Raw genomic sequence first — 11,111 nt, forward strand, 5'->3', positions numbered from 1 at the left:
ATACACCAAGTCAAATCAAATTCTAATTTCTTGTATCAAAATTTACAGGACTGGACTAAATTTGTTTGGTGCTTATGTGTTGTTAAAGTATCAGGTCATAAGCTGTGTGTCAAAATACACATTGTATCAGCTACAAGTCAGTGATACTCAAATCTTGTTTTCTGACAGGAATGCCCTACATTTCAGGGAGCCACACTGCAATAAATAAAGTAGTAACTGAGGATGAGGATAAAAATAGATAATTCAATTGTCATTATTTTGAGCTGCCGATCTGCTTAGTCTCTGCAGGCAGTAACTTTACTGTTCAGGATCTTAATGCTCTTACAGTGTGCCGTTTGCAACTGTGTGAAGCAAAAAAAAAAAAAAGAATGTAAGACAGACTACTGACTGATTCTGTATCAGAATACAAATACTGATAGGAGTGTCCCTATTTTCAAGAGGAACCACAATAGATGAACATAGAGCAACCTGCACAAATGTGCAGAAAAAACAGTCACTGATTGGTACTTCAGCTGTTTTTCAGATCATTCACCCTGTGTTAATTGGAATCACGTTTTCTAGAAGAAAGGAATTAATGAGTAAATAGTTTAATTTCTCTACTAGTTAACGAAAAAACACTAAATTCGTACTATTGAACAGCAAAGCACTGTGTAGCTCTCCTAGAATTGCTGCAGGGCAGTTGGATCCCCCTCACAGACAGCAGAAAAGAAAGGAAGTAGTGAATCAAGGAAGTCAATCAGCTCGCTGGTAAGTTAATTGTCTAAAAGAAAAGAAAATGCAATGTGCACCATAAATAAACAGGTCAGTCAGAGCACACATGTATTCAGAAAGAGGGAGGGAGGCTGCTTGAATTAGACAAATAAAGTCCTGTAATACTCCTAATTTATTATTAAAGCATTTGGCCATTGTTCTGTCTTTACTACTTTCTCAATATTTTAAATATCAGTCTTCTGCTTTTAAATGTCTGTAGAGTGTTACGTTTAGGAGCTCATCCACATCGATGTAGATTCTCATCCCAAAACAAACATCACTGCATGGCGAAGTGACTCAAATCTCGCGAGAATAGGGAATAGTTCAGCAGGGAGCGGTCAGTCATTATATGTGCTTTCCGAAGACTTAAAATACAGCCACTTTTTCAATTAAAGTTTATGCAATGTTCTTTAATAAATGACTTGATTCATAGCAAGAATATGTCATTTACAGAAAGAGTTAAGAGTAGCGGGCCAACCTGCGCAGCCCCACACATCCCACCAGCCATTTTGTGGGGCTCCCATAGCTAGCTGGCTAATGCTAGCCACAACGTAGTTCGCTACGATACAATACTGCCATCAGTACGTGCTCTAGATATTAAATAAATACCTTCACCAATGTGTTGACCTCAATCTTTGTTAATACGGGAATCTCTTGACTGTTTTTGAGCCGTTAGCCATGACAACGAAATCGTCTGTGTTCCGCCATAAACGCCCACAGAACTCGCTTCCGTCTGTGTTTTTCAGAATAAAAGTAAACCAAATCTTTCTTTGATTTTATTTCTTCTTCTTCTTCTTCTTCTTCTTCTTTTTGTTTTATGGCGGTTGGCAAACAACTTTCAGGTGCATTACCGCCACCTTCTGGACTGGAGTATGAACCAGATGCCTAATCCCTATAATCTCCCTATTAGACCTGTTTTCCTAAGAAACCTAAACACGGAATTAAAAACCACATCTCCAGATGATTTTTGTAGCAGATCTCTAATATTTAATTTAACTTTATTCCTATTTAACTCTTCTACTAATTCCTCTCTTTCTAGATTATATTTATTACATTCCATAAAAATATGTATAACTGTTTCCAACTTTCCACAAAAATTACATAACCCCGTACTATGTTTATTTATTATTTTCAAAGTACTATTTAACCCTACATGTCCAAATCTTAACCTAGATATAATATCCTCCTCTTGTTTATTCCTATTTTCCTTTCTACACTCCCCCACTTTTTTTTGAATACTATAATAAAACCTTGCCTTCTTTTCACCCTCCCATTGTTCCTGCCACTTCTTCTTGTAATATATTTTACTTATACTCCTTATCTCATTTTTACTATACTTAACTTCCAATTCAATTTCATTTCTCTTACTCGCACTCTTTGCAAATGTATCTGCTAATTCATTTCCAACTATTCCGGTATGAGCCGGAATCCAAATAAATTTAACAGTAGATCCATTTATTCCCATTTTATGTATTGATTTATTTATATCTATCAGAATGTCTTGTCTTGCTTCCGACTCTTGTTCCATAATACTTATTAATGCACTACTCGAATCAGAACAAATTAACACTTTCTTTTCACTTAATTCTTCACTCCATTTTAACGCCATTGAAATAGCCAGTAACTCTCCTGTGTATACATTCAAACTATCCGTTAATCTTTTATTTTCCATGATGTTTAAATCTGGAATTATAAATGCTATCCCTACTCTATCATTTACCATTTTTGATGCATCTGTGTATATTTGTAAGTATTCTCCATATACCCTTCTTATGTATCTTTCCACCTCTCCTTCTACTGTTTGTCTTCCTTCTTCCAACAATGTTAAATCAACTTTCATCTCTTTTTGTATCCAAGGCGGATTACATGAAAAATCCACCACCGGGCTAATTAAACATTGATTTAATCCTATTTCCTTTATTTCTTTATTTATTATCCATCCAAATTTTATTTCTATATCACCCCTTTTCCTTTAATCTGCTAATGAATCCCGTATTCCATGCAGAATCTTTAAAAAATTCCTCTGGAATCAAAGTAAGATTACTATCAGGTCAACAATCTGTCTGGATAACAACACAGTTAGAGCAACAGGAGCAGGGATCAAGTTTAACACGAATCAGAGACGAGGTTTCATCTTTACAAAGGCGGGTTTAAAGTCTAAACCACAGATTCCCCCCACATTTTAAAATATCCAATCATTGTAATTTTGTTTCACATCATTTACTGCGTAAAACATTTATGCACTAAATGATTGGCACTATTTATATATATATATTGTGTGTGTATGTCAGTGAACACATTGGGCTGAAAAATGATCAGGAGTTTAAAGAGTAATTGCGGTGGGTTAACTTCCCTATTACCAAACTTAAATACATTTAGATTATTTAAAAACCCCTCAAATGTGACTTAATCATGCAGATTCATTGAACACTAAATTCCTTTCTGCTCAAAGGCTAGCAGATAAAATACACAAAAACAAAAATAAATGTGACAATAATGCTTATGACAAGGGTGTTTAATATTCTGAGTGAAACTGTAGGTTAAACCCAGAATATTTTCCTCTAAATACAGAGTACAATACAATGTCACAATGTTCAAGCACAACAGACCATTTATAGCTTTTACAAAAGAGCTTTAAAGCATTCATGTCAACAGACTGTCTCTAACTGTGGCTCTGTGGTGCAGATTTGAAAAATCTGAGATTGGGTATCATATTATTATTTATTTATTTATTTGTTTGTTAAAACAAGAGTTTGCCTGTGGCATACGCATCTAATGGCATTGGGCCATTCTAATGGCATTGGGCCATAAAACTTTCAACATCATAAACAATAAAACAAATTCTCAGGAGCTCCAGATACCAAAATTATAATCATCCACTTAAAATAGTTACCAGATTCTTCCAACAGTAAAGGTCACATTGTCTAAGCCTGTGTTAAAGTTGTCCAGCTATTCCTTCATGTTTTATTAAGTATTTTACTGCTGGGATGTTTCTGAAGGGTTAAGGCAATGGGGTCAAGGTTGACTTCTGATCTGTTTCCACGCGAACTTGTAGTGATTCCTTGTTTTGTTGCTGGGTTATTTTTAAGGAAGTGAACTCAGGAGAATGTTTTTTATAAGGTTGAGTAGTTTTGATCTTACTGGCAGTTGACTCAGGAGATACATAAAACTACATTGACTGAGCAAGTCCAACCCAGTTATTCATATATGTTTGTCATTAAAACATTAGCAAGCCACTTTATGTCAAAAAGAGCTAAATTTGTATTTCAGATTGAACGTAGCATAGACTGTTGTTCAATAATATGCAGTAAATATATTTTAAAGGCTGACCAAAGAGTCAAAGGTGGTGTTTTTATTTGTGTCCTTACCACAGCTTGGCATGAATCAAAGTAAGAATAAAGTTTAAGATATTGCTAATAAAGGTGGTTCTAAAAGTACAAATTTAATGAGTTCTGCACTTTATCATTATAAAGTGCAGAACTCACTGCACTATTTATATATATATATATATATATATATATTGTGTGTGTATGTCAGTGAACACATTGGGCTGAAAAATGATCAGGAGTTTAAAGAGTAATTGCGGTGGGTTAACTTCCCTATTACCAAACTTAAATACATTTAGATTATTTAAAAACCCCTCAAATGTGACTTAATCACAATTATTTGATTAATTGATAATCAAATAATCAAATAATCAATTATTTGATTATCATTTGATTAAATGATAATCAAATAATTTTAGAATCTGATAAACATAAATGACAAGAAATTTATTTTTGTCGTCACTATAAGCTGTGGTATAAATTAATCTAAAATATTAACACCTTCACTAAAAGAAGTAGTGGTTTCTATCAAAAAGGAAGAAACCTGACAAAACAACATTATATTTACTGCTGACACATTTTTACTGCAAAAAAAGCAGTAAATATTAAATAAATATATATTGTAAATAAATATACAACAAATTTTCTAAAAAGAGCTCCACATCATACATGGCAGGATTATGTCAATAAGACAAAGGAGCATGAATTCACAAATTATACAAACCCAATTTCTGTCTCTAATCAGGGACTATTTAGGTATTTTATACTCATCTGACAAATGGAGGTTTGTATTTACAACATAATGTAACATCCGCCATTACTACCTCATCAAACAAATGAAAACAAAACGAAGAAAAGTTAAAGTGGGGGCATTATTATGTTTTCCAGGCATATAGTGCCATTTTATGGCATAATCAAGTAATTATGTTAAGTTAATTTGTTATGAAAATAGTATATATATAAAATATGATTTAAAAGAAAACGTTCCCTCCAAGTTTAACACCTTGAAATTGGGCTTCAGTCTCTTTAAAAACTCCTGCTCTTTCTGAAACTCCACCTTCAGGAAGACATCAAAACATTTCTCTTCTATTAACCCTTTAAGATAGTTTTTACCAGCGTTGCTCTGAGAAGTAGTTAATATTTATGAGTTCAGCTGATGTGTTGTTCCACCAGGTGTTTGCTAATTGCTTCTGGCTAGTCTGAAGGAGCTCAGTGGGGGACTTGTGAGGGTTTCCTGCTCTGTGAGGCGGAAGCTAGGAAGCTCAGAGGAGGAGCTGCGTCTCGAAGGAGGAGCTTGGTCCACCCAGGCGTTTTGCGCAGCTAAATGGTTGCCATGGAGATTAAAGTAAACATTCATAAAGGAATCAATGCAAAACTCCAGGTAGGTTTTTGATGATGGAATGACATTATTACTTGATATAAAGCTCAAAAAAGTCAATTTTGCATAGTACTGTCTCTTTAAGGTGAAAAGAATAAAAATAAAACAAAGGTGTGGCTTTTTTCAAGAGCAAAATCTGATGACCAACTTTCTGTTGTCTTTCTCTACAAGCATTTTATTCTGCTTCTGTAAGAGCAGTTTGATTTTTACTACTGAGAAATTCACACAGTAAAACACAGTGAATACGACACACGTGCAGTTCTGAGAGTTTGGCCGCGTTTTGTGACCTTCACAGAAATCCTTCTGGTAAACACTCCGATCATTTCTGCATGTAAGGTCATTCTCCTACTATGATTTGTGTCTTATCACATCTAAGATTCCCCAGCAGGACACCCCTCATAAAGCTGTCTGGGATTTGTGGTGGTTGCATCATGGAGATCGCTCTCTACAGGACGTGATTTACCACCGCCATTCCTCCGAGGTCGATGAATATTTGACTTGAGACATTATCCAGCAGTCATCGAAGGTTGTGGTAATGCCACACGGCTTGCTGATGCCAAGAAGGCCATCTTGAAAAAGTGGAGAGCTGCACAGTGCTACAAGCACATTGGAGAGCATGCTGGAGTATCAGGCTGTCATGGCAGGACTGTCACTGTTACTTATTGCTTATTAAAACATTTAAAATATTTTAGATAATATGCACTAGCATGGCATACTGGAATTTAGCCATTAATTGTCCTGCAAAATCAGAAAACATATCTGATAAAATGCAGTAGAAAACTTTTCACACCATAATTAATTTATAATAGATCTGTCTGCTGTGGTAGAGAACCTAGAAATTACGCTCAAGAAAACTATAACTAATTCATCACATTTTTTTACTTAAGTACAAGCAAAAAGTAGCCATGCAAGACATTACTTGCACGGCTATTTTTTGCTTGCAGAGTACTGAGTAACTGATCAGAATATTTGATAGAATATTTTTAAAGGACGTAATGAGACAAACAAAAAATACAAACTAAATTCTGTTTTTCTTAAAACTAAAATGAAAATAATTAATGCAAATAAACAACAATTAAGACAGGCTAACCACTTTTAGAAATATTTTTAATATTTAGTAAACTAATACAGTAAGTAATGCGTATGTATGTTAGTATTCAGTGTTTCCTGCATCATTTTTACCTTCAGATCTCAGGAGATGGAAACTAACATCAGAGCATCAAAGCTGGTGTAAAAACAAGAGGTGTCACTCCAATATAATCTGTAGCTGAGTGTCTGTATCTGGTGCATTTTTGATATAAACATGTTTGCTCTTCATTCAGTGAAGTCACAGATACAGGTACTCAAAGCATCTGGAAATTTTACTCAAATAAGAGTATTAGTACTTTGTAGTAATAATGCAAACGTAAAAGTTAAAATTAAGGAATAGTAAAGAAGCAAATTTTTTCACAAAAAATTACTCCATTAAATGTAGCTGAGTAAAAGTAACTAGTGATTAATCAGAACATAACTGAAATAAAAATAAATTATTGAGACTTCAGGATTTCCGATGAGTTGATTTTGTGTAAATTTGCTTCTAAATTTTACAACATAATCAGACTCCCATGTCTACACAGACTGTATAAGAGCTATTTGAATAAAAAAAAAAACATTAGAAAATTATAATACCTAGAACATTTTGATGACAACACATTTTGGATTTGGGTTTTCACTTTTCTCCGGATGGCTAGCTTATAACATCAAGAGATGAAATTTAACGATATTTATTGAGTTCCTAGATAAGGTCAAAATTATTTAAATTCATGAAAAACTCTAAAATTAATTTATTCAACAAAAAATGGAGTCTGTCAAAAGACAGAAAAGTAAGTAAAAAGAACACGAACTGTACTGCTCTCTATAATAAATGGAAAACAAATTACTGGCTGGGCCACTCCAGAAAATCAAAAATTTTTGGTAATATTAAGTACAGACAAAAAAATAAAAAAAATCACACACAAAAATACACATTGCACCTTCAGGAATAGAAATGATGACAAAGTTGAAGCAGGTCTGCAGAGCGGATCATGTCGTGACCCGGAGCCAGAGAAGGGCGATAGATCACACAGCGTGCTTCCCACGTCTGCCTATAATTAGCTGTGCTTCATGCACACATATTTTTTAAAATGGTCATATAATCGAGTCATCCTGGTGTCAAATAAAACCACATCTACATGCACAGCTAAACAAAATCAGCATCTGTACACTGTAAAACATTTGAAGGTGGTTTAATTTGAAAATGGAAGTCCACCTGCTGCCTTCAAAATGGAATTAAGTCAACAAGAACATTTTTTGGTTTTAACTCAGAAGTTAAAGTTCATGAAGTTGATTTAACAACAAGAGACAAGTTGTCTAAACATTGTTTTTTAAATTAATTAATCTTGAATTGAGTTTTCACTTAATGCTGCAATTTAAAGCAAATAATTATTTCACAATATGGAAGAAAAAAACCTGCCCTTTCCCCGTTAAAGAGCCACATTTCTCTGTTATTTCTCTCACATTATCAAGTTAAAATAACTACTTATTTTACTATAGAATAATTTTAATTAATTTCAAATTGCATGAAAAATTTATGATCTGATAAAGACTTTTATTAAACGTCACAATGAATTCTGATTAAAAAACATTTAGCATGAACAGGACATAAAAATAAACATTTCCCTTAATAAAACACGAGAGTCAGATCAATGTAACACATCCATCTCAGGATACAAAACATGCCGCTAAGCATTCTGGGAAATAGTTCCCACTCCTGTCTTTTTCTTCTTTCAGGTTTTGTAAGTGCAAACCTAAAAACTCTAATTCATTCAACTCTTGGAGGTTTAACAAAATTAATAAAAAGTTAACACAACTTACTGCTGTAAGTTTATATTTCACCAAGTCACACATTTAGGTTCAAAATCAAAAACTCACTAAATTCACTTGACTTAAAGAGAAGAAGACAGTAGACACAACTAAATGCGGCTCAAATGTTTTACAGTGTAAAAACAGATATCTGATTTCATGTTTGACAGTACAATAAAAATCACATCGTGTGTTTTGAATGCACACTTAAGTCTCTATCCATAATATTTAATTGCTGCCTTGCGAACAGATGACCTTTGCTCTCTCAAAGGTCATCAAGGTTGATCCCCTGCTTCTTCTGTCACTATGCTGAGATTAAGAAGCGGCGTTAGAGCTAACAGCTTCCTCATGTGACAAATGCTTTAAACCTCTGCTGACAGTTGACTTGGTTTGTACTGTGGTGACAGAAACTTATGAACAACTAAACTGAATTCAATTAACTTAATGAAAAATGCTGAACTGCAGCCAAACAGTTAAATGATGGGCAGGAGAAACAAGCTGCCATGTTACAATTAGCAATAAATCAATAAATCAATCAATCAATTAACCGCATTATAAGTTAAAATGATTTCAATAGTTATTTGTTTATCCTCTTTTCTCTCTGATTCTACTAAAAACTGGATGATAAAAGGTTTCAGTGTGACAGTTTTGTTTACAGAGACTTCACTATCAATTTCATTTATTGCTTTAGTTGTTTTGTTTATTTATTTTGGATATTTGAGCTGTCTTCCAGTTCCAATTTCTTCTAATGTTCACTAGAAATTAAAATATATTGATCTTTCACTGGTTGTGATTGCATTATTTAGTCTTTAAGTAAAAAAAAAAATCTAATTCAAAAATACTTTATTGATTCCAAAGGCAAATTAAATGTTAATATTGATTCAAATTCTTCAGAGATGTCATTATGCTACTCATTCTTGGTAGATTCAAGACAGATAAGAAAAATAACATTTTATTTATGGGTCTAATGATCTTTTTAAGCTGAACTTGGTCATTATTGGGTATTTGATTTCAGGTAGAGAAAGAGTTTTATTCCTTTCTGGTTTTTGCCATGTCTGACCACAATCTCAGCCACAGTCTTTTCTTTTTTAATAATTATTACATAAAATTGTTTGAGTTTATGTAATAATTGAACAATATCCTATAAAGCAAATTGTTCTAAAAGCACATTTTAAACAGAGTTAAACATTAAGAAGTGCATTTTTTTTTTTTTACGTCTGTTGGTCATGATGTGAAAGTAACTATTGAACATTATGTCATTTTTGTTTTTTCTTTAAATTTTTAAATGTAAAGATCACCTTGGGATGAAACCTCTACACAGACTTTGAGCGCCACCAAGTGGCGAAATCATTTTAACAGAAAGCAAGGAAGCATTCATTATGCCGAGGTGGGTCAACCTTCACGTATCTGCATAGAGCAGCATCAGATTAGGTCTTTTTCTTTACCTTTCAAAAAGGAAAACCTTTAAGCTGTTATAAAACATGCTTTTCATTCAGAAAACATTTTGGTATTCATTAATTTTTTAAGATATTTTGACATTAAATGTCATCAAAATAATCATAATTAAGTAACTGCACAGAGAGATTAAAAAGCAACACACAGGTTCTCAACCTGGGTAAAGTAACTTCATAACTGCTTGATTTGAAAAGACCACAGATTAAAAAAAAAAAAAAAAAAAAATCAGATTTATTAATATTTAGCATCTCTGTCAAAACCTTGCTCATTCATTGTTTTTATTTCTACACCTAACTTCACCATTATTACACCTGATGTCATCATTATTACACCTAATTTCATCATTATTACACCTGATGTCATCATTATTACACCTAATTTCATCATTATTACACCTAACTTCATCATTATTACACCTAATTTTATCATTATTACACCTAACTTCATCATTATTACACCTAATTTCATCATTATTACACCTAACTTCATCATTATTACACCTAATTTTGTCATTATTACACCTGTAATAGTTTTTAAAAGACATTTTTATATCTAATAAAATATATTTTTAAAAGAAAAAATGCTTGGTGTCAAAGACGCGCTGATGATTTTAATGACACATTCTTTTTAAAGTTCATTGCTCCATTACTCACCGATGAGTCGCTTTTTGAAGAGACGGCTTCTTTTTCTGCATCTTCTGCATCTCCTAATGACTATGGAAACTTCAATCATGATCCTTTAAATTTGCACTGGTTTTGTTTTACAGCACAGAAAGCTGAGTGCAGATACAAAAAAAATACCAAAAAATTAAACCAAAGCTTTTGGAAACCTGCTTTCATCACATTTAAGGTCAAAGGAAATACCTCGATGTTAGCTGAGTGTGTTGCTCCTCTGTGGACAGCAAGTCCAGTGTGAAATAATGACCTCACTGGCTCTATTTCCTCCCCTCTTTCTCTCCCCTCTCTAGCATTTCATATTCTCACTTTTACCCTTTCTGATTTTATGACAGCACTTTTTACGACCCCCCAAAGTGAGAGAAATGCACACCAAAGAGTGTTTCACCTCATGTGAAACTGAGATTTGTTTGGTTGTGATTTATTAGAAAAAGTAACACATGTTGCATATACTTTACATTTTTCACTTATAAAAAATACAAAACTTACATTAATTAAAATCTTCTTTGTGTTGCAGTTTACTCTTAAAATCATCTGTTTTAGTCAGTGAATCAGGAAACATCTAGGGATAGCCCTTTTTTTTTTTTTTTTACAAACGAGTCACAAGTTCAGGGTCTCTGGTTGCAGCAGAGCGCTGATTCAGGGGGC

At 33.3% G+C, this 11,111-nt stretch overlaps 1 protein-coding gene across 2 annotated transcripts in view; it reads right to left on the reverse strand.

Annotated features, from left to right (window-relative positions):
• LOC116719447 (zinc finger protein 638-like) overlaps positions 1–10,507 on the reverse strand; it is a 30,341-nt gene extending 19,834 nt beyond the window's left edge. Inside the window, exon 1 of one of the 2 annotated variants that reach the window (XM_032561961.1) lies at positions 10,443–10,507. In XM_032561961.1, the coding sequence (XP_032417852.1) occupies positions 10,443–10,492 (50 nt within the window). In that variant the 5' untranslated portion in view covers positions 10,493–10,507. Of the gene's footprint in view, positions 1–1,359; positions 1,496–10,442 lie in introns of those variants that run through there. The other variant, XM_032561962.1, reaches the window with a different exon arrangement.
• Positions 10,508–11,111: the final 604 nt, after the last annotated feature.

The sequence above is a fragment of the Xiphophorus hellerii genome, chromosome 5, assembly GCF_003331165.1.
Source record: "Xiphophorus hellerii strain 12219 chromosome 5, Xiphophorus_hellerii-4.1, whole genome shotgun sequence".
Classification (NCBI taxonomy): domain Eukaryota; kingdom Metazoa; phylum Chordata; class Actinopteri; order Cyprinodontiformes; family Poeciliidae; genus Xiphophorus; species Xiphophorus hellerii.